The sequence below is a fragment of the Prenolepis imparis genome, unplaced genomic scaffold (assembly GCF_030444845.1).
Source record: "Prenolepis imparis isolate NDT839.2.m4 unplaced genomic scaffold, iyPreImpa1.0 SCAF_13, whole genome shotgun sequence".
Lineage (NCBI taxonomy): Eukaryota > Metazoa > Arthropoda > Insecta > Hymenoptera > Formicidae > Prenolepis > Prenolepis imparis.
Genome location: NW_028141171.1, coordinates 2,300,169 through 2,325,610, shown reverse-complemented (window position 1 = coordinate 2,325,610; position 25,442 = coordinate 2,300,169). Strand labels below are relative to the sequence as shown.

The 25,442-nt window shown below is 33.7% G+C and overlaps 1 protein-coding gene across 4 annotated transcripts in view; it reads right to left on the bottom strand.

Moving 5' to 3' along the window:
* Positions 1-633: 633 nt before the first annotated feature.
* The window catches only part of LOC145944381 (tolloid-like protein 1), a 66,931-nt gene continuing 42,122 nt past the window's right edge, over positions 634-25,442 (bottom strand). For 2 of the 4 annotated variants that reach the window (XM_083052666.1, XM_083052667.1), the window contains one exon: positions 634-2,504. In XM_083052666.1, coding sequence (XP_082908792.1) covers positions 2,176-2,504 — 329 coding nt within the window. In that variant the 3' untranslated portion in view covers positions 634-2,175. Of the gene's footprint in view, positions 2,505-8,863; positions 9,736-25,442 lie in introns of those variants that run through there. The other 2 variants (XR_014426666.1, XM_083052668.1) reach the window with 2 other exon arrangements.

Here is a 25,442-nt window from a genome sequence, read left to right as displayed (position 1 = left end):
TTTGACAATCATTTGAGTGAGTCGATGTGAGTGTTTTTGTGAAAATGGAAAAAATCGAGTATCGAGCTGTCATTAAATATTTGTTTTTGAAAGGCAATACGCCTACGCAAATCAAAGACGAGTTGGACGCTGTGTACGGGGACTCTGCACCATCATTTACCACTGTGAAATTTTGGGCTGCTGAATTTAAACGTGGCCGTACCAGCTTGGGTGACGATGAACGTTCGGGACGTCCAAAAACTGCAACCACTGACGATAATATCGCTCAAGTTCACCAAATGGTGCTAGACAACCGTCGAATTAAAGTTAGAGAGATAGCAGAGGCTATGAACATGTCCAAAGAACGTGTTTGTCACATATTGAATCAAGATTTAGGCATGAGAAAGCTGTCCGCGCGTTGGGTGCCGCGTTTGCTCACTTTGGACCAAAAACGTGTTCGAATGAACATTTCCAACGCTCTGTTGGCGCAGTTTAGGCGCAATAAATCAGAGTTTTGGCGCCGATTAATTACTGTAGATGAAACTTGGATACACCATTATACTCCAGAAACAAAAACACAGTCAAAACAGTGGACTGCGAAGGGGGAATCGGCTCCAAAAAAAGCAAAGGTTGTTCCTTCGGCTGGGAAAGTGATGGCAACTGTTTTCTGGGATAGTCATGGAGTTATCTTAATCGATTATCTTCAAAAAGGAAAAACCATTACAGGAGCATACTACGCATCAGTACTTGACAAGCTGAAGGCAGAAATTGCGGAAAAACGGCCACATTTGCAGAAAAAAAAATTTTGTTTCACCAAGACAATGCGCCGTCTCACACCTCAGCGGTTGCCATGGCGAAAATCCACGAATTACGGTTTGAACTGCTTGACCACCCTCATTGCGCTCGGAGGACAGAGATTTTCGTCGAATGAGGAGGCCATCACCTTCGTAAACAACTATTTTGCAGAGAAAGACACCGAGTACTATTTGGACGGGTTGAAGAGATGGGAGCATCGCTGGGAGAAGTGTATAGACTTACAAGGAGACTATGTAGAAAAATAAAAATTAATTTGAAGAAAAAATGTCTTGTATCTTTGTTAGGTCGGAAACTTTTCAGACAACCCTCGTATATATTCAATGAAGCTTTGAGCAATCAATTAGAGATAAATTATTGTACAATTCGCTATTTTTCATACAAAAAACTAGCAATCAAGAAATAATTTAATTTTCATAATAATGTCCAATAGTTTTAAATAATCATTTTGTATTTATATAAATTTATATTTAATTTATAAGTATATTAAGAATTAATCTATTACATATGTATACAAATTATCGAAAGTAAAATTAATTTTATACGTACGCATAAACTTTGGTCAATCATATCGATCATATAATGAGCAAATAACGTGATCGATTTTTATTCGCAAGAAGATTAAAAAACCGCAGGATTAAAAAATGCGAAATGATTGAAGCATGTTCCAAGATGTTATGGAATGAAGCTAATACTTTCAATTGATTATTATTGATATCACTTCTTAGATTTCGATCTACGTGTTTTACGGTTTTAAAATTCAATTTACATTTAGTAGACGAGTTATCAACGTAATAGAGGTTCAGCTATAGATGTTCAACTTGTAGGTTCATTCATTGAAGCAAAATATATATTATTCTAAAAGCGCTACAACATCGCAATAATGACCGAAATATCATATAGTCCTTTTACGATGTTCTTCTATGATGTTTCTTTTTTTCAATAAAAAAGGTTAGAAATATGTTTTGATGACAAAACGTCGAAAAGTTGTTCTACTACGATAATAACTGGCAGATTTTTGCATTATTTATAACGCATGCATTCGATATTCCGGCGTAAGAAATCTCAATCATCCTTAATAACTTAATTTAAAAACCGCATATTCACTGTGTTGTCGCTTATGAATGTCTACATATGTATATACGTATATACATATGTCTACATATGTATATACGTATATACATAATACATATATGCGTATACACAAATCGCACATACGTAAAAAATTTACAATAATGTTATTACAATTGTGTTGTAAAATAACGATATACATCACATTGATTCTTTTTTTCTCCACGGTTTGTTCAGTGTTTTTCTTGCAGCGTACAACAACAACGATAGATTACACGTGCGAAGACAGTGCAAAGAATGCAGCAATCGACATTATACACTGTCAGGGCTGCTGGTCTCTTGGTGATCATCTTGTTCAGGTTCCTCCATCTCGTCGCTCTCGTTCAGTGGACTTGATTCTTCCAACTGATACTGGTTAAAATCACTTGTTAACGTATGATCCGTGTGCAACAGATCATGATGATGATAGCAATGGCGATTGTCAATTACACATTGCGGCGGCAGCTCGTCGATTGGCACGCCACGTGATTGTCGTCGTAGTTTTCGGTGGCAGAGCAAACAGAGCATCAGGGCGACTACGATGCTGCCAATCGCATAAGCTATCGGTATTGCATAATTGTCTGCTGGTATCGCCGTAATACCTGCAATTCGCGTTATATGTGTATGTATTATGCGCGTATATAATATAAGAAATAATTATGTAATATAAGATTAATATTATATACAGAGTGGCCCACCGAAAACAAAACAGACATGTTTTTAGGGTGAAATTTTTAGGGTAAAATTAACCCCTTTTTTGGGGTTGAAGTTAGATGAACAAAAATAGCCAATTATTAATATGTCCCCCTTGAAAACAAAGTTGACCTGCCCGAGCGTTTTTTGAACAAATAGTTAAATGCCAAAAAATATGTCTGTTACGTTTTCGGTGGGCCAGTTTATATGTATATTATACTATATCCAGGAAGAGAACGTGCAACACTTTCTGCTCATAGGCGGTTACCCGCCTTTAAAATACTTTTTTAATCATCTCGATACCATGATTTTTCGCAGTTATTCGCATTTAAAGTAAAAAGTTGCCTTTTTATTCAAATGTGAATATCTCAGCATTTTAAAGAGGAGACTCTGTACTATCATATGCTTTTTATCCCATTGAGTTACGACATTTGACTCACGCCATGTCCCGTGGCGAACTCGGACCATTATTTTCCAATTTTGCATGCTCTCGTTTTGTTATCCGCCATTTTCAATAAATTTATCTCGTAACATTAAAATGAATAGATTCTTAAAGTAGAGATTTCAAGCTTCATTTTCGTTTTTTATAAACCTTTCTATCTTTATTATTTACGAAGTTATTGTCATTTGAAATTTGATAATTTTTTCCCAAATTTTAAGTGTACCGTTTTTTTTTGGAGTGAGTGTATAATTTACACACAAAAAAACAAGATGACCTTTACATGACTTTTATGGGTCAATCTAACCCCATATATTACCTTATGTTTTTAACGTGAAATTTCTTCCTCTATCGATTTCCGATGTCAAAAATAAGTCATTCCATTTGAGAAACTAAAATTAACCTTGAAATCACCTTGAATAAGGTCATCTACGATAAACTTGAGGTCACCATCGGATGTCCCCTTGAAAACCCAACAACTTTTGTCTAAAACATTTTTTCATCCGACTACTTTCTGCGATGAAAATCGGGGTGCACAATTAAAATGGAATACCCTGTATATACATATAATTAGGGTGTTTACGAAATACTTGAACAAATTTTAGAGCGTATTCCTCACGGCAAAATAAAGAAAAAAGTTTATATACTTATAGTCAAAAGTAAATGATTGTGAAGTTATATAAAACAAAGTCAATGTTAACGTTTATTAAATAAATAATTATAAGTACTTACTTAACTCATAAGAAATGCTTAAAAAGATAGCTATTCGATTGAAGCCAGTGATTGCAAAGCAGAGTAAAGATTTCTAAGGTTCCTGGACAATTTCGTATAATGTTACAAGCATTAATAATGCGTAGCATTTCTTCATTAAAAATAAGTTGCGAATACACCAAACGTTTTAAATGTCTCCACAGATAAAAATCTGGTTGTCTTCAATCAAATGGCAGCCATTTTGGACATTTCTTATAGCTTACTTATGTTTATTTAATAATAACGTTAACATATAAACTTTGTTTTACTATATACTTTGCAACTACTCATTTTTGACTATGGGTATATATGTATAAATTATTTTCTTTATTTTGACATGAGAAATATTCCCTAGAAGTGTGTCCAAGTATTTGTAAACATTTTGTGTGTGTGTGTTTTTTATGTGTATACGAATATGCATGCATGTGTTATGTTCTTGCTAATATTTCCGAAAATTAGTTATTTGTAATTATCAATCAAATACCATATAAGCCATTCGCTCGAAGAACGACTTAAGTCGACTTAAGTTTTTGCATAAAAAATTGAATTAAAGATTCAACTGTGTGCATCGAGTTATTAAACATTATGTACCTCAGCTTTTATATTTTTTAATATAAAAGTATACTATTTAGTAATGATTTATTACCATAAAAACAAATTTTAAGGCAATATAATTGTTTTCACCATGGATTACATAAAATATGACTTAAGTCGTTTTTCTGACAATCGACTACAGCAACATGTAAAATGTCTTGATGTCCGAAAAAACTATTATTAATATATAAAAGCTGCTTTTTAGCATTAATTACAATTGCACATAAAATAAAACATTAATTAATTTAAAAGAAAACTACAACAGTTGTAGATTAATGTAATATAGAATAAAATAAATTTTCGTCCACCGAGATACTAAGTTTTCTTTTAAATTAAATTAATTAATGTTTTATTTTATGTGTGATTGAAACTGATGCTAAAAAGCAGCTTTTGTATATTAATAATAGTTTTTTCGAACGTCAAAGATGTTTTACATGTTGTTGTAATCGATCGTCAGAAAAACGACTTAAATCATATTTAATGTAATCAATGGTGAAAACAATTATATTGCCTTAAAATTTGTTTTTATAGTAATAAATCATTATTAAATAGTATAGGTACCTCTATATTAAAAAAATATAAAAGCTGAGGAACATATAATAACTCGAATCACACCGTTGAATCCTTAATTCAATTTTTTGTGCAAAAACTTAAGTCGACTTAAGTCGTTTTTCGAGCAAACGGTTCATATACATTATATACAGAAATCTGAGCGAATAACTAAATTTAACGCGCAATGACATCGTGCGCTACTGGCGCGCTGGTGGCGGTGCGCCGTTGAAACGCGCAATACAAAATATTATTCTAAGACCTTAAAATAGCTAAGAAATTAGCGAAACTGAACAAATTTATTGTTTAGATGAATAGCAACACAGTGGTAAGCGAATTAAAAAAAACGACTTAAGTCGACTTAAATCGTTCTTTGAGCAAACGGTTCATATGTTGTATCGGATCAATGAACAATCAAAAGATGATTTTTTAAAAATGGATTTGAAAGATAAAGAGATATAAATAAAATTTAATAAGAGAGTTGTGCAAGGATCGTGGGATTGTCGCCATTGTGCACATTACTAATTGGACACAAAGATATTTCTCAATCGGACACAGTTCCGATCGAACAAAATCGCGATCGAATATAGTCCCGATCGGACACAGAATCGTTGTTGAACAAAGTTCGCATGAGTTTGCAATTAATTTTTTTGCGAGGTCCGCATACATCGACCAATGTATGTCGCGAGATCAATAATTATACAATTATATACACAGTACAAGTATACAAGTATACACATAGGTTTGCAACTTTCCGCAGAAAGCAAAATTCACTTCATCACGTCGATAAAAACTGTGTCCAATCGAGCTTGTGTTCGATTGGTAATGTGCGCAATTGGGACAAGAAGACGATAACAATATTGCATAAGTGTTACCGATAAGCTACCTCTGATAGTTGTTTTTTTCCGCTTATATATAAGTGTAACATGTAATATAACATATATTATATCAATGATGAAAATTACATTGGCTATGCGAGCCAAACGTGGATGTCAGTACGTATGCTTCCAATGAAATTAATTTTTTCGTTGGAATTTAATTCATTGTATAATTCTATAGGGGGGTTAGAGGGGATTCGGGAAATTAAATCTCGAATTGAGATTATTCCGAAATAAAGTCTTGGCATAAATACCAAGCAAAATTCGTGCCTCGTGCACAATAAATTAAATTTCAACGAAAAAATTAATTTCATTGGAAGCATACGTACTGACATCTACGTTTGGCTCGCATAGCCAATGTAATTTTCATCATTCATATTTGATATATAACGAGCGTTTATAAATTCACATGGTATATATTATATCATTGTTACATTGTGTAGTTATATAGGATTAACAATTAGTCAAACGTAATTAAATAAATAATAAAATAAATTATATTTACTTCATAAAACTTGTGATTTAAATTAAATAGAAATTATATTTGGATTTTTCGCTTTAAATAGATAATAAATGAATTTTTTATTTTCATTTTCCAATAGATCATCCCATTTACGCGCTTAATTTCAAACAATCTGTTTAATATTTTGAATCTCTTCTGAGAGTTGTATCAGAAATTAAATCGATAAAAAATATACTTTGAATTTTATGTTAGTAGTCGTCCTCTGTATGCGTCCTCTGTATGGTGGTAATTTAAATACAAAATAGTTTTGCCTGGTTTTGCCGTGAAATAGCACGCGAAGAAATGCATATGTAACAATATTATATTGCAATAATGTTTTGTTACTCTTATGATTGGTTTTATTTCTGTTTCTTATCGTTACATATTATAAGTGTGTGTATATTATCATTGGCACATGCGGTATATGTGGCGTTCAGATATGTAGCGCCAAGATCTATGATCAATATCACGTATCCCTTTGCTTCTATAAATAGGATAATCAAAGTCTCATATCTCAGTTATAGTTCAATTAAATAAATTATGTTGTATCAGCATAATCGATTACGCCTTTTTACTTTCCATTTCATAACTAACAATTATTATTGTAACGTTACAAAAAAATAGATATGGTACATTATAGTTTTATATCATACAGGTAACTTACGTTATACAATATCTAGTCAGCCAAGTCTGTTCGAATAAATTTTGTCAAATGTCTGCTATAAATTTTTGTCAGCAGAAAAGCCTTTTTGACATAAATATTCCTAAAAAGATATTTCCGATGTAGCGTAGGATTTTTTTCGATATGTTAATTCATTTGTGTAGAATAAATTTTTTAATTTTATTTTTTAAGGTAAATTTTTTAAAATCAATTCTCAATAAAAATTCTACGCTACAATTTAGTTATTCTATCGATCTATTTACAAGAAAATATTTTTTTATAATTTCAGACTATTCTCGCCTTCGAAAACAAATCCTGCCGCAGCGGAGAAACTTATATTTGTTGCTTATATTTGTTATTTAATTCTTTAATAATTGACAAATTTGTATAATTCAAATATCGTATAATATATCCTTAATAAAATTTATTTTCAGCAAGAGTTGACTTTAAAAAAAATCTTGAATTTGTGTTTATTTTAGACCCTGTGAGAATAAGCTAACTGCTTAAACTTCCAAATTTTTATTTGTTAATAATTTTTTATTAAATAATATAGGCATGCCTAAAATATCTTAGAAGTTAATCTAAAATATGATCTTGACAATATATGTCAACCAAATCATTTAGGTTTGACATTAGGATAAATATTACCATAATATCATAATACTATATACACACATGACAGACACAGAGGATGTTCCATCTAACTTGAACCTTAAATCTCTCACTTTTTGATGATTAAAAAAAACGTAAAAAAAACAAAATTACTTGTTTTTAAATAATAAGTTATTTGTTTAAAAAGAACAAATATTATATTATAAGCAAAACATTTTTTCTCAAGGTTAATTTTATCATGATATTATAATAACTGAAATCAATATCAATCCAGTGATCTATATAATAATATGATCTTGAGTACAAAAAATTCAAAAATGTAAAAGAATAAATATAAATATTAAAACAACTAAAGAAGAAATAATTTCTTTTACCGATTACCGCATTAACTAATGTCGATAATTGGATTTTATTGATTCCCATTTTCGGTTGGTCTCTTATATATTAAAATTTTGGCGATAGTCCGGAAATGATGCGAAATGTGATCGGATCATGCGGACCAATTGCAAGCTAATTGTAAGCCAATTATAAACGAAGAAATTTTAAATCGCACTTCGGCTGTATTTTTGCACAATGCCAATTTCTGCGCGCTATTCGCTTCGTTTACGGATCGCATGAATGTCCTTAGAGTTATTTTACAGCCTCTCAGACTATACAATATGTATATTATTTATTCTCATCACATGACACAACTTTTTCTAACATCACCGCTTTTATAAAAAAAAAAAACAATATAATATCCAGTAAGCAAAATGTGCCAATAGATTGGTGTAAGCGTAAGGGAGAAATTTGACCAAATTACTGATAAGGTAGAATTTTGCCGTTCTTTAGCGAATTTAGAAATTCGAAGAAAGTAGAAAAATTTGAACGAATTCAATGAAAGAAGAACGTTAAAATTTAATAACTTACGAAAATTCAAGTTAGGCAAAGACAAGAGTTGTACCGAAAAAAATAAAGGAGAGTCGAGTTCAAACTATAGATGTGTGCAGATGTGCGAATAAATCTTCAGACGAGGGACCATTCTGAGATCGGGAGAAATTTTAAGTTGGAAAATTGTTGAGTAGAGATTATTAACAAGCGGCAGAGTTGTGTTAAGATACATTTATTTTATATTATTTTTGTATAGTGTTTTTTGTGAAAGACCAGTGACTATTTTTCTTTTTTTTTTTACACAATTTTATTTTTATTTTTTTGTTTGTTAATTACCAAGAGATTTATTTAATCAAAACCTACATTGGCACCAAATTTATTCAGAAGTTGCTAGCAAATTGGAACCAACTATATCTGTATTAAACTTGTGATTTACCGGCAAAGTCTGCTCACAGAATCTGACAACAGATTAACAAAAATCGAGTAGGATTTGCTAACCTAATCTAACCTAACTTAACTTGACTGTTATTCACCACTGTTAGTATTTAATCGAGCGCTAAACCTTATTTTGATACGGCACGTGCTTATCACGTGTTTAGCTGCGCGATCATCACCTTCAGGGTGGTAGAAATTTCAAAAGACATCGACGAGAAACCGAAAGACCGGCAGTATGTGTCGCAAAGTCGTCAAGCACGCAATCTAGCTCATTCCTAAGTCCTTCTCGTATTTATTTAATGTATAAAATTAAGATTATTGTAAATTAAAGTGTGACGCGGAAGTCTTTAAGAGATTATAAATTTTATTGTGATTCTATCGTTTTGACCAGCTGCGGCTCACGCGGCAGATCGCTGCCCATCGCTGCACTCATTATAAATTCCAACTAAATAAATCAGCAATTATTGTTCACGTGCGCGTATTTATTGACATCCTTCTATTCTCGATCGGCAAATGTCGTACGTGCAATGCATTTGAACAAACATTTTATGGTCCTTCGAGCCGGATGAGTGCGCATTTCGGAGCAGACGATTGCCGTGAACGATTCGCCGCTGTCGCAGGTACGTGCTGGTCAACCGGGCAGGGATATTGTTAGTAACGAGTTAAAAATTGTAACTACGGATTAAATAATAGACAATCAGACATTTGATATAGATAATCATTGTCTAGAACATTCGATTCGTCACCGTTAGCTGTGTTATGATCGATCGATCTTTCGGATCACTGTTTGTCTGCGTAATATCGGTGTGTTCGGTTGCCGTTCGGTGTTTTCCCTTTTTGTTCGCTCGACCTTCCAGTGAGACAAGAAACACAGAGTGAAGTGAGGGTTGTCAAGTACAGTAAATTGAAAATAAATATTCAAATTCAAAATAAATATGGAAGGTCTTCGCAGACAGAGGCCAATTAAAGGGAAAATTAACAACCATTAAAAATTTCATTAATAAGGCTACGAAGGACGTGGACACAGCACCGGAAGAAGTTACGGCGCACCTTCAGACATTGGAGGACATATATGCTAAATTTCAAGGCATAACACAACAACTTTTAACAATAGAGGACGATCCAAGGGATCAAACGGAGGACTCTGAGTTCGATGTGCGATATTACACAACAAAGGCAGCTTTATTACAATTAATGGAAAGACTTAAGCCGCAGTCAGTAGGACCGTCGGTTAGCGGCGCAGGCAGTTTGAGTAGCGATACAGCGATGATACAAATCTTGGAGCAGCAGGCGACTCTAATACAGAGATTGACTGAGCGCAACGATAACGATGCGCAATCTCGGACAGTGAAACAACAAAATCAATTACTAGAAAGATTGAGCACGCGGTCAAGCACTTCCGTATGAGAAGCTCAAGTAAAACTACCAATAATTAAATTGCCGACATTCGATGGAAATGTGGAATGGAAGAGATACTCCGATACATTCAGGACACTAATTCACGATAGCGAGCTATCCGGTGTGCAGAAGCATCAATATCTGGTTGGATCATTAAGTGATTCAGCGGCCAAAATAATTGAGTCGATCAACATCTCCGAAGACAATTATCCTATTGCCTGGGAATTATTAAGAAAAAGATACGACGACGAAAAAGGAATTCAAAAGCGACACATACAATATCTACTGGATCAATTACCAAAAATAAAACGAGAATCCGCAAACGCGATACAGGAATTAGTGGATCACGTCCAAAAACATCTCCGAGTATTACAAGCAATAAAGCTGCCCACAGAATCATGGGGAGATTTAATTATCTATTTGATCGAGAAAAATTTGGATAATTCTACTAGAAGACGGTGGGAGGAGTACATTGAGAGCAAGGAGATCGTAATGACGAGCACGATAATGGAATTCTTGCAGCGGCTTTCAAGTCAGCTGTTGCGACGAGCTGACGTGGATGGTGAGATCAATCAGTCCGGGAGCGACGTCTGCGAGAAGGACAGGTCGAGCAAGCAGCAAGTGTCAAGTGCAAGAAGGCGACGTTAGCAACAACCACCCAAGAAAAGAAATTCTTGGGTATTCGCTATATACCCAGGTAATACCCTTGACACGCTATACACTCCAGTATTTCTTTAAATGACACACTGATGATAGGAGCAAACTTGCAGGATAACATAATCGACATAATTATGCGTTTTTGTTTGCCAGCCGTCGCGATCACAGCGGACTTGCAAAAAATGTACCGTCAAATTTTGTTGCATTTAAGTGATCGCGATTATCAGAGAATCTTGTGGCGATTTTCTCCGAGCGATCCAATGAGCGAGTATAGATTAAATACAGTAACTTACGGCCAGACATGCGCCCCGTTTTTGGCCATTCGTTGCGTGCGACAATTAACGGAGGAAGGAGCGAGTCAGTTCGGCGAAGCGTCAAAAGTGTTATTAAACGATCTATATGTCGATGATATTATCACCGGGGTCGATTGCGAAGACGAAGCGATAAGGTTAATTTCACAGCTGAAAGCGTTATTGCGTGGAGGGGGATTCGAGATTCACAAATGGCGCACAAATAGCAATAAGAAAATATAGAAAATAATACGAGATATGCGAGCGGCCAATCAAATGGAGGAACCGTCTGTGTTAGCGATCGAGGCGAGCACCATAAAGACACTAGGATTAAATTGGTGTCCGATGACAGATATGTTCCAATTTTCTGTCGATTTCGTGGCGAATTCTGTTTCGACGAAACGCGAAGTTTTATCAACAATTTCCAGATTGTTTGACCCACTCGGGTTAATCGGTCCTATCTTAATTCGGGCAAAATTGATTATGCAAGAAACGTGGATGCCAAATCTGAATTGGGATGACCCGTTGACAGATAATCTTCGTCGAGCGTGGGATGCGTATGCGGAGGACTTGCGGGGAATCGGCGCGGTTCGGGTTCCGCGTAGAGTTATCCAATGCCCCAATGCAATGCGCTTCAGTCTACACGCATTTTGCGACGCCTCATTGAAAGCTTATGGAGCTTGCATTTATTTGCAGGCGATCGACGGGGACAATAATTCCAGCTCCTTTTTATTATGCTCGAAGTCACGAGTGGCACCAGTTAAAAGTAAAACTATCACGTTGCCAAAGCTCGAATTGTGTGGTGCCATCGTTCTTGTCAGACTGTTTCAAAATGTCAAAAGGGCTCTCAAGATCCAATTCGACGAAGTGCATGCATGGAGCGACTCTACGATAGCGCTAGCATGGATCGCCGGCGATCCATCCTGTCAAAAAACTTTCATATCAAATCGGACAGCCGAAATACAGTCCATTCTTCCTTCTGAGCATTGGCATCACGTCGACGGAAGTGAAAACCCAGTAGATTTGATTTCAAGGGGTACGAGCTTGACGAATTTAAAGCAAAACAGAATTTGGTGGGAAGATCTGGATTGGTTATGGTGTTTCGCGGATTGCGAACGGCGCAAATTGCAACAATCATGCCTTACCGAAGAAGACGAGAAAATTGTTCAAGTTGAACAAAAATTAAACAGGCGAGTTTTCGCGAGCGTCAGCGAAGAGAATCACGTCGTAGAATTGTTACTAAATACTTGTTCTTCATTGTCAAAAATCGAACGAATTATAGCTTGGATAATTCGATTTAAATTTAATGTTAAATCAAACCGCAGTAAACGTAATTTTGGAGGTCTGTCGACCACCGATCGGCAAATGTCGTACGTGCAATGTATTTGAACATTATTCACATTAGATTGACAGAAACCGAACAAATAATCTGAAAGGAAATGGAAGAATTCTGAAATACTTTTGATTAAACACAATTGCAACTAATTTATTTCTCACAAAACTAAGAAATGATGCGATATACAGATACGTTTGTTCTTGTATGCCGAACAAAGACTACACGAGTCCCTCGGCTTGCCCGAGCGGAAACTTCTGAATGCCAATCGGCGAACAGTGTACACGAATCGTCATTCGATAATACTCAAGGGTGCGTTCGACAATGTCGCCTCTGTTTGATTATTACTCGAATCACCGTTCGAAAACTCTAGTGCGTCATTCCGTTCGAAAATTAATTAGAATATCTGAAAGTATCGCTCAAACTACACCAGTCTAGACTGTTAACAATCACTTGATGTAGCATGCATGCGCGTTAGGTACAGAAACTACAGAACAATGTAGCTTAACTTCAACTTGCTTTGTTTTTTGTTTAAAATTTTAACAACTAATTATGGATATTACTCTTATTAAAAATAGACATATTCTTATTAAACATATAATAAAATATGATAAAATATTTTACTCAAAGTTTTCTGCGAAATCACTTGCCATTGCTTTATCTTCTAAACTGCAAGTCAATAATCTAGATAATAGTACAGATGAGAATGATGAACCAGAAAGGAAGATAAAAACTTCAAAATTGGACCAAAAAATAGATAGATAAAAAGAATTATTTACGAAAAAGATAAAGAAAAGGAAAAAGCAAGTCAGAAAAATGGAAATGACAGGAAAAACAAATTTGGCGTTCCTAACAACTAAATAACAGATAATATTTTTTTCCAAATTTTTATTAGGACGATCTGTATCATAATTTTCTTTAATAATAATTTTTAAAGAATAATTTTTTGGCATAAAGCTTTGAAAGCCTGTGACATTCTAAAATGTGTTTAAAATTCTTTAAATAAAAATTTAGATATAATTTCTTTAAAATAATTTTGGCATCTTAGAATTTTTTTCTTCTAGGCTTTATTTTGGATTTTATCTCAACAATAATTAATTTTTCATTTTTGTTTTCTGATTCACTTTCAGATTCTAAATTCCATGTTGAATCATTAATTGCTTTTTACTTAGTATATTTAAACGTAAAATTATTAGCTTTCTTTTTGTCTTATATCTATAATAATAAATATAATATAATGATAAAAATATCATTCTATCACTCAATGAAGTTAGTCTTTTTAATGACAATACGTAGTTTACAATGTTTAAGCGCTTCACGACTCCTGTAAAAAATAGAGTTGGTGATCAATCGACGATGAGCTAGGAAAAGGCACGATTAAATTAAGAGGCAGTACAAGAGACGTCAATAATTGATAGTTAAAAGGATACAATGTGCTCTATGCCCCAAGTGCGCTCAAAAATTTGTTTTTCATGATTATTGGACAATAATTTCCGATCATTAAAAATTAAATGTAAATTCGTGAAAGACGTGTTGCAAAAGCGCGTGATATTTGAATCAAACAGTTATTTAATGTGATACGTATGAAAAGGCCTTATATAAAGACGAAGTAAATCTATTATCAAAGAATTTGTTGCAAATCTAGCATAAGCAATTAGAGCATTAAAGTAAGCGCTATGTTTAGAGGTTTCTGACTCAGCATAGAATTGAAGAAAACGTGTACATACACATACAAAGGAGAAGCATTTCTTTTTTTAAGTGGGACATTCAAGGACAGCATGAAATTTCTATAGGCTATTCAACTAAAATCGATAGATTTCATGTGTGGATCAAAAACCAAGTACAAAGGAAAAATGTGATATTTAAACTTGAAAATGTAGATAAATCTCATTAGTTTCTGTAGAAACCAGAAATCCCGAAGCAGATCAGCTAAACCTCCAGAAGAAACTGCCGACTGCCGATGAATCTGATAAAAGTTCAGTCGAAATGTCAAAACAGAGTCAAAACACAGTAAAAAAAGTTTACAAATAGAGAGAAACTGAAATCTCTCTTGCGACTCGTTGAGATACTACCGTAAGAAAAAAAAATATCGAAGCCCTCTACCGGAACCCAATTCAACCTCTCAGTAGACAACCACTCTGCCATTGAGCCACTAAACGCCCCATTGTATTATCTTCGCTCGCTTACATATTCTTTACACTTCTGGTTGAGGTAAAATTGGCAAAATTACAGTGATGCCAATATAAATCATCTGATAAATCTTTCTGGTAAAACGCAAGAAGAAGAGGAGATGAATTCATTGAAAGAAAATTCTATATGGATTCTAATAAAATTTACCCCTAAATCGCAAGTATATTTATAATCATTAGGTTTATCATATCAAACGAAAGACAAATGGTGTTGATTGATATAAACACATCTGGTTATTCATGGTTTTAGTCAATGGGAAGAACTGGATTATAAGGAAATTTTAGTCCGATCGCACGTTTTGACACGATTCGATCAATGCTGAGTATCGCAGTTGAGAAGGTTAAAGGAATAGCTAAAGATTTGATGTAAAGACTACCTTTCTCAATAGTGTGTATTTGAAGAGGAAATCTATATATCACAACCAGAAGAATTTGGCGATGGTAGCGACGTGTTTGCAAGCTTCTGAAGAATATGTATGATTTGGAAAGAAAAGATCCCCGCCAGATTGACAGGATATAGCGATGTAGATTTTGCTAATAATTCAGATACTCGCAAGTTGATTAGTGAATCCTCTTCAAGTACAGAGATGGAGTTGATCATTTGGGCAAGCAAGCATTAGCAAAGTGTAACACTCTTTACAATGATAACCGCGAGTGAGGGTGCAAAAAAATAAGTCATATGGCTATACAGTGAGACTATTCAGTGAGATCGCCTCGTTGAATAGGACACCTGTGATATTTATAAACAATAATAATATTATAATAAAGCTTGAAAATCCTAACTTTTCACAAACCCTACTTTTCATGAACGTTCGAAAAAAAATGAAGCATAAAATATCTCATAAACCATTCATTTTTCGATTATTCTACTCTAACAATTTTTTATGCCAAATATTACGAGGAATCGATTTATATAAAAAAATTATGATAATTCCATTCAAAAAAATAATGATCTCGAAATCTCAAAAATGTTTCCTCGTGGAATAAGACTATGCTTACGATCCTCCTCAAAAATTTCCTTCTCGAAATCCTACAACTTTTGTATGAAACGGTTTTTTCGGATTTTCCATATTTTTCGAGATATTTGCCTGAGACATTCAAAATGGCACACTCTGTATATACACGGTGTCCCCGAAAAGGAAAAAGCACTAGGAGAGAGAGAAAAAATGATGAAATAAAGAATGTAAGAAAAGGAAAAAGAAATTTAAAACATTTCTCTAAAAAAATAAAAGAAGATAAAAATTTACTAGAAGAATAAGAAATAAAAAGCGGGAGATCAGAATCTATACAAACAGACAAGAAGAATTTAGAGAAGAGAAAGGAGAAAAAATCAAGAAAATCAGAACGGAAGCAGAAAAAGAAATATATTGGATAACAAGAAATATAGAGAAAAGAAGAAAAATATGCAAAAAAGAAGACAAACAAAAAAAAACAAAATTTCAAACTATATCGTATAATACTTTTCAACACAACATATAAAATCTACATTATAATATAATAGAAAACAGATTAAGACACAAAGAGAATAGAGTAATAGAGAAAGCCAAGATTTCTTAAGATATTATCAGACAAATAATAATAAATAAATAAGAAAAATCTTTTTATCGGCTCTCAGTATTTAATAACTAAAATGTGATTCTTAAAATCGGCCACAGAGCCAAGCCTGAAAATTAATTCTAATTTTTCGGCACGGTATCTCGAATTGAGATTACAACGTAAAAAGATTTTTCTTAATTTATAATGCGTCTCGGCCTAACTCATGGCGCTATTTACTAACATCCATTAGAAGGCAAATGAAAAATATAGGATCGAAAGGGTCTGAATAGCTTAGTGGTAAGAGCAGTCGCCCGGCAAGCGAAAGAGCGGGTTCAATTCCCGCTTTAGCGACTTTTCGGACCAATATTTTTCTCGCCTATGTTCCCGTTGTAATAAGTCGACGATTATTAATTTGATGGAACGTTGTAATCTCAATTCGAGATACCGTGCCGAAAAATTAGAATTAATTTTCGGGCTTGGCTCTGTGGCCGATTTTAAGAATCACATTTTAGTTAATAAATAAATAAGCAAGAGAAAAACAAAAATACAATAGATAACATATGCAGGGTGTATCAGACCACCCGTCCACCCGTTTTATTTTGGAAACGGCTCAAAATTATGAAAAACGACGAAATACATGTTTGATTATTTCGAGAGACTAGTCTTTTAAGGGGGTTTCAATGGTTGTTCCCCCAAGAGAGTGCCTCAGGAAAATTCCAACTCAAATATTTTAAATGAAACCACCCATATTGTAGTATATCGTTTAAAAGGGCATAAAAAAAGAAAATTTTTGGCGCAAACGGGAAGTTGATACGTTGACCCGTTCAGAAGTTATTTAGAATCAAAATTTGAAAAAGGCCAATTTCAAAAAATCATAACTACCATTTGGAAAATTCTAAAAAAAAACGTTTAAGTTGTGAAAGTGTTTATCTTTTTAAATTCTTTCCATAAAAAATTCAGATTTGACCTTGATGTTATTTTCAGTTCAAAAAAGAAATTCAAGCAACTTATTAAATTCACGTCTTGCTTGAATTTCTTTCTCAAATTGAAAAAAAAACTTCAAGATCAAATCTGATTTTTTTATGGAAAAGACTTAAAAAAACAAACACTTTTACACCTCAAACTTTTTTTTTAGAATTTTTCAAATGGTAGTAATGATTTTTTGAAATTGGTCTTTGTTAAACTTTGATCCTAAATAACTTCTGAACAGGTCAACGTATCAACCTCCGGTTTGCGCTAAAAATTTTCTTTATTTATGCCCTTTCAAACAATATACTACAATATGGGTGATTCCATTTAAAATTTTTGAGTTGGGGTTCCCCTGGGGTACCTTCTTAGGGGAATAACTATCGAAACCCCCTTAAAAGAGTAGTCCCTCGAAATAATCAAACACGTATTTCGCGATTTTTCATAATTTTGAGCCATTTCCAAAATAAAAGGGGTGGACGGGTGGTCTGATACACCCTGTATACCTATGTATTATATATATTTATATATATATATTTATATATATATTATATATATTTATATATGTATATTAAACTACACCCTAGAGCAAGGAATAAGCAAAAGAGAAGAAAAAGTTTATATATTTACTGTTGATTTGAAGTAGCATTCGACATAATAAACAGAGAGAATATTATGGACAATAATGTGAAGAAGAGGAATACATAAGCACTTAATACATAAGTAAGATAGAAGAAGTATAATAAAGAAACAATCAACACAATTTTAATAGATGGAATATTCACAAAAAAATTAGAACAAATGCAGAAGTAAGACAAAAATGCCCTCTTAGCCCAACACTTCTTGCAATATACATACATATATGTATGTATAGTTGATATAGAACATATGTTGCGAAAAGAATCAGGCGAGAGGTATAGTAGAGAGAAAAAGAAAGAGGAGAGAGGGAGAGAGAAAAAGAGGGGAGAGAGAGAGAGAAAGAGACTAGGGAGAGAGAAGATGTGATGTTTGGCGTATGCACATGATATGATATGTTAGTAACAAAGAAAACAAATAAAATGAGACAAATATTGAGGAGTTTCTCAAAACTTTTGAAAAAACAATTAATTCTTACAATTAGCAAAAAAATCAAAAACCTTTAAAAAAGATGGAAAAAGAAGGAAAAGAAAACAATTATACTGGAACGGAACAGATAAAGAAATAGAGGAAGTCGATCATTTAAGAGATTTAGGTTTTATGTTACAAACAATAGTACAGATTGGTATACATATTAAGGAGACAGTTAGAAAGATGCTATGAAACAGGTATGAGGCATAGGATAAAAAAAATTTATCGGAGACTTTAGAAGAAGGATATGAATGTTTGATTACTTGGTAAAAAATATTCTAATGTATAAAGTAGAGATTTGAGGATGGAAAAAAGAGATAATGAAAAGATGTTAGAATAAATTTATTTAGATGGTATATTTAAAATGATCGCTAAGATTAAAATAGAATACATTATCAAGAAAGAAACAAAAAAAAGCTTTTACGAAAAGAATCAGATAAAAGAGTAATCGAAATTGAAGAGTAAATTTAAAAAAAAACATTGAAAGAAGAAAGAAATCGAGTAATATAATAATATGCTGGAAAAAATATTTTAGAGAGAAATAGAAAAATAAGACAAATAAAAATAGATGAGGGGAGGGAAGGCTAAAGCAAAAAATGTATTTTCATACATGGTAGAGATAGAAGTAAAAAATTAAGAAAAAAAAAGAATCGAGGTAGTACATAAGTTAAAGATATGTACAATATAAATTTGGTTAAGAGGAATTGTTGTGTTAAATATAAAACTTATAAAAATAAAAACTTATATACTTTACATTCACGTTACTATTACTATGCTTTGTAAAATCCCTTTTAAGCCGAAAGGCAAGAAATAAATATATATGTATCTATCTACTATTATATTAAGACAAATTTTAAAAATCTAAAATATAATCTATTATTTATTATTTATTATTTTGCTATCGGAGATGGAAGACTACAATTTGTTTATTGGAAATGACTTAAAATATCATAGTCTTTGCCAACAAATTAGAGAGCACATAATATTCAGATAAAAAAAAATTAATCCGAAGATATTCTATGTTATTTCCCCTCCCTTCCCGGAACGGGCGCCATTTTGGCGTGATGCAGGGACTTTCGGTCGCGTGTCCCCCACTGAGCTATATACTACTGGAGTGCTCACTCCATATTAAGCAACCGATCACCAAAAGACAGAGAGAAGTTGGTGGCAAACATATCTATCCTTGTCTAAAACGTCTTCTGATTGGTGCTTTAGCTCAAATAGTACTACGTTAGAAAAGGTTGGGCTGGTGGCAATTTTCTATCTCTCTTTTCCCGTTTCTTCTCATTGAAGTAAGCTCCAGTATAGTATAGGGTAGGTAATAATCCAACAATGAACCATGTAAATTTCAGAGGCTTTCTCAATTATTAAGTTGGAGATCTGTGTTTTTGCATACAGTTTATGAATTTAGTTGGCTACATAATGTAGAAGATAACTCATAAGTTATTTTTTAAGTTTAACCGCAATTTCAATTTATTTTTAAAAATGTGAAATGGTTCATTGTGTACAGGGGTGTGTAAACAATGAACCACATATGTTATACTGTAAATTCTTAGAGTTATTTTAGTTTTATTATGTTTTAAAATGTTTATTTAGGGAATAGGTAATTATAAGACATGATAAATAAGATTATAATAGTATGATTTTAAAACTAACTTAATTATGTTGTTCTTATTATTTGAAGCTTACAATCAAATTTTTAAGATTTTTAATATTTTTAATCAGACTTTCTCTCAGATTTTTTTTACTGTTATTTATTGTAACAACTAGTCAATTACAAAAAAATACATAAATAAACTGTTGTTAACAATAAAAACCATGGTTCATTGTTTACCAGATCAAAATGGTTTATTGTAGACTATATAATCTTTTTTACGATAATCTCTAAAATAATACGATAAAATAATGGAATAGAAAAAAATTGCTTACAAAATTATAATGCCAAATATACGTACAAAACTGCAGAATAATGAAAAAAATGATAGATATTACAACAAAAATATAAAAAATGCGTAAAACTTAACAAAAAATTTAGTTTGTTATCCAAAATTCACAAAATATGGCCTTACATGGCCGTTCTTCACGCAATTTGCGAACCGTTTAGGCAGTCGAGAAGGGGTTCAAAGTTGCGAATCGTTGCATGACAACAGCACAATTTGGCAAAGTCACATTTACGAAATATCGCAATGGTTCATAGTGTACCAATGGTTCATTGTTGGACTATCTACCCGATCTATTTATTGTTGGACTATAGCTCAGTGGTGTCCCCACGCACTCACTCAGGAATAATACATGGTGCGACCAATGAGAGAGTTTTTCAAGTAAAAGTGTTAGCTACTATGCTAAAACAACAAGTACAGAAGGCCCTGCGTCATAAACCATATTACCTGAATATTGGACGCTCTCTAGGAGTACTAGCCAAGCTCTGGACATTCATGGCTTGCCCGGATAAGGTCGTGCAACCACACTACTCGTGAGATTAAAATGGACAGGACAAACAAATCACTAAACTCAAAGAAGTCATCTAGAATGTAGCTTCTTTAAAAAGCGAACGACCAGAGACTAAAAAAGAAACAGATTTCTCCTGTTACTCTCTCTAAACCAACTACAAAACTCGAGAGCTGCTAGACGCTCTTACAACAAGCAACTTCTGAGGAAGACGAATGCTCAGATCCAAGCTCAAACTCCATTCCTAGATACTATTATAAAAACCATAAAAGCGAATGGCAACGGCCAGGCATGCTAACATGTCCCAGGTCGAAGCAAAATACACCCAGTCTTTCAGACAGTCGCCAGGAAAAGAGATCCATAGTTATTGACCAAGAATCGTATGCTTAGATAATAAAAGTTTTATCAGACTAACATTTGCATTAGAAGACTTCTGACAAAAAACTAGGTCTTGACGAGATGGCTACGATTAGGACACTAACACATCCTTCCAGAAGCTGCAGCAATGAACAATCGGGAGATTGGCTGAAGAACCTTTTTTGTAAATTCCAAATCAATAACATCCTTCTCTATGCACTATGTACCGATAAGCTGTCTAAGCGTCACCAAGTAGAAAAACTAAACATGTCAACATGAAAACAGTTATGAGGCCAACTCCTTGATAAACAAAATACGAGCTTAGAAGTCAGAGAATTAATCTTATTGTTAGTCGAATGCATAGAGAGCTACGTGCAACCACTTTGCCTTAGTGATAATATCCTAGAGGTTCTCAAAGCCTGTAATTTCAAACCTTTTAAGAGATAAATCGAGCAACTATTAAGTTAATCAACGAAGAACACGAAAAAGTCAAAGAAGATCAGTGTGATAAGTGAACAGGAATCTGCCTATGGCAAACACCTGCATACCAATTACGCAGAATTATGTGCATTAAGTAAGCAAAAGTACCTGGGCGATTTTGGCCTGCCTGTGCAAATAAGTATAGCGTTAATTAATTCGGGAGTAATGGTTTCTAAACAATGCTATTAAAGGTTTCAATGAATACGGTATCATCTATAAAGCAAATACTTAAAGCAAAATAAGAGTTTTCATTGCGATTAAATTGAATATGATCTTTACACCACTTTTTTACGGGACTTTTCAGTCATCTAGCTAAAATAAAAGGATCCCGCACCACATACATAGGATTTTGGCCTTCGGTGGAATTAGCTGATTTTCTCACATGTTGTAACTTGTGACTTGCTGAACAAAAAATGTAATACATTCAAAGCTAAATAATAGATGGTTACTGATTTACAGCCAGTCAAAATTAGAACTTTGCGAGTTGTTTGACTAGTTGTAACTTAGTAACTATCCAATATTTAGCTTTAAGGCTATTACATCTTTTGTTTAGCAAGTCATAAGCTACAACATATGAAAAAAACAGCCAATTCCACCGAAAGCCAAAATCCTATGTATTTGCGGTGCGAAGGCAAAAACGCTAGATGTATTGTTAAGATTAGCATGTCTAATTTCATGGACAAAAAGCCTCTCAAGAAAAAATTAGGAAATTAACTGTTTATAGAATAAAAGAATCTAGAACTCTTTTGTTATAACACCAACTCCCATCATATGGGATGGGGGGAGCTCAAACATTAATTCAAAAGAAGAAAGTTTTCACGAGTTTATCATGAGCACTAATCTCTATTTTGAAATTTTGAACAGAGAAACAAAACTAATCTTTATTTTCCTAATTTTCAAGAAATTGACTCTAATCACACCTATAAATCACTCATCAGTGGACTTATCAGTTTAGAGCGGATTACAAACTCAGGAAATGGTCACTCCTGTACGGGGATTCTGTAACTCTTAACGACGATATCGCTATCGTTAACGTGTCGTTGCGCATATATTTTAACATGTCAAAATATATGCGCAACGACACGTTAACGATAGCGACATCGTCGTTATGAGTTACAGAATCCCCGTACTGGCAAAGGTAGTCCATCTTCGAGAAATCGAATGGATTATTAACAAACCAGGACTGGACGACATAGCTTATCTTCTTGTAGCTTATCTCGAGAGCTTTCCAAAACACTATAATAAAATGTTTTTCCGTTAAGTATTTTTCGAGTTATGAGGCTTGAAGTTAACAACTTTTTTACATAAAATGTAAAATATCTTGTAAAATATTCAATTTTCGGTAATCGTACCTTAATACTTTTATGCACGGAATAATAAGACCAATCAATTGGTGTAAAGAAAACACATAATGTTTTAAAAAAATTTATGTAATTTGCAACATGCAGCTGCGTACTTTTTCTTAAAAGCAACTATGTGTTTTCTTTACACCAATTGATTGGTCTCATTGAATAAAAAGGCAACTTTTTACTTTAAATGCGAATAACTCTGCGAAAAATCATCGTATCGAGATGATTAAAAAAGCATTTTAAAGAGGAGCACGCACGCACTCGCGCGCACACACACACACTCACTAACACACATACGCACATAACCACGAGGACGATTTGGAATCTTAAAATATCGCGGTGCTGGCAAATCACGGAATTCTTATTCTTGCAATTCGGCGTTGTTAAAATTCAAAATTGAATATCCCAGCACCTAATACAACTAGCAGGATTTTACGGAAAGCATTTTAAAGGTTCGGATTTCCACTTTTCGAAATTTTATATCGCAATTATGTGCAACAATTTTTTTCAAAATGGCAGATGACAAAACGAGAGCATGCAAAATTGGAACCATTATTTTTCATTTTTGCATGCTCTTGTTCTGTCATCCGCCATTTTCAATAAATTTATCTCGCAACATTAAAATGAATAGATTCTTAAAGTAGAGATTCCAAGCTTCATTTTCGTTTTTTTATAAACCGTTCTATCTTTATTATTTACGAAGTTATTGTTATTTGAAATTTAATAATTTTTTCCCAAATTTTAAGTGTACCGCTTTTTTTGGAGTGAGTGTATAAGAACCGTGCGGGGTCCTTTATATATTGATCTTGTACTGCTCTTAACATATTGTTTTTTTGTTTTTCCGATTAACTGTAATTATTTAAATTACTTTCACGCTGAAGAAGGCCTAAAAAAAGGGATTGAAACCTCCGTGCGTTCGTTTATACTTAGAAAAAATTAAATAACTATTTAAAAAATCATTGTAGAACAATGTTATGAAAAAAAAATTGAAGAAAAAAATGTTCTTCAAGAATATGTATATGTTTCTTTAGAATTATTTGTTTAAACTTTGCATTTGTCTAAACAAATGTTTATTATCGGTAAAAAGGTTTTAAAATTTTGTTACGTCCTGTGGACTCCACGATTCTTTTCTTTCGGAGAACGCAAGGCAATATTTTAAACATCGCAGATGCACAGATAAATCTACAATCTGACAGGCGAGGCAAACATATTCTAGAGACAGTTCCATCGTAAAAGTAAAGAATGTACACAGAACTTGAGAAGCAAATAGACCAACCCATAAAATTCAAAACTGTAACTCGTTACACTCTAACAAGTTAAACTATAGTCGACAGCTCTCTAAACAAAACCAACACTTGAAAACTAATAAAATTTTAAAAGAGAGACTAACAACGATAACCGATCCCAAACAATTCTCGCCTGACAGATCATCGTTACGCGATATCGGCCCGAGACAAACTCAAGAGGGTAATAAAAATATCAATCTCACTTGATAGCAACAAATCCCCTATTGGTCGAAACGTAAGGGCTTAAACAAAAGCCCTGACCAATACTAGTAATTTTTAAGTCAAGGGAGACGCCTCCGGGACTAAAAGGGCATCATTAAACATTTTCCTATTCGTTGAAAAACGTTAACAAACCAATGGAGAAGAGGAGCAAGGAGATTGATATACGCGCAACACCGCTCAAGCGAGCAGATTTTTCACTTCAGATTCCGACGTCAGATTTTCGACCGCAGACTCTTACTCCGGATTTCTTTACCTCAGACTCTCACATAATAAACTTCTCTGCAATTCGGGCTCGCGACTTAGACTTTACATATTGTGTGTGCGTAAATACTAAAGTGCGACCCCGAGAGATTGTGCCCAATAGTGCCTTGCCGTGTGGCCAGAGATCCACCTGGAGCGCTCTGATCCGCCGCAACTCTTCAGAACATCCCATCTGCGCACTCTATAAGAAGTAAGTCCCTTCTGTATTCATTCTCTCTCACTCCACTAAAAAGGATTTTTGGATAAACTATATTATCGAATTTATTATTTAACAAGGTCGCATCTACCTCCCTTAAAATCTCTCCGCTAATAATTATGAACCCTCTCCTTCTCTAGTCCTGCGGAAAGTTTCCTGCATAATTGCAGCGTAAGCCCCGCGATCTCTCCTTCTCTCCGTCGGGTTTCCTGCATAACTACAGCGCGAGCCTCGCAGTCTCTCTTCTTCTCTCCGTCGGATTTCCTGCATAACTGCAGCGCAAGCCTCGCGGTCTCTCCTTCTGACTATCGGGTTTCCTGTGTAATTGCAGAGTAAGCCCTCCCCAACTTCCCTCACCATATTCACAAATACAATTATAGAGGTGCGAACTTCTTGATCATAAATAAAAAAATAAAATAAATATTAAATAAATAATAAATAAATATTATATCCAAGAACTCTCTCAAAAACCTGTTTCTTTT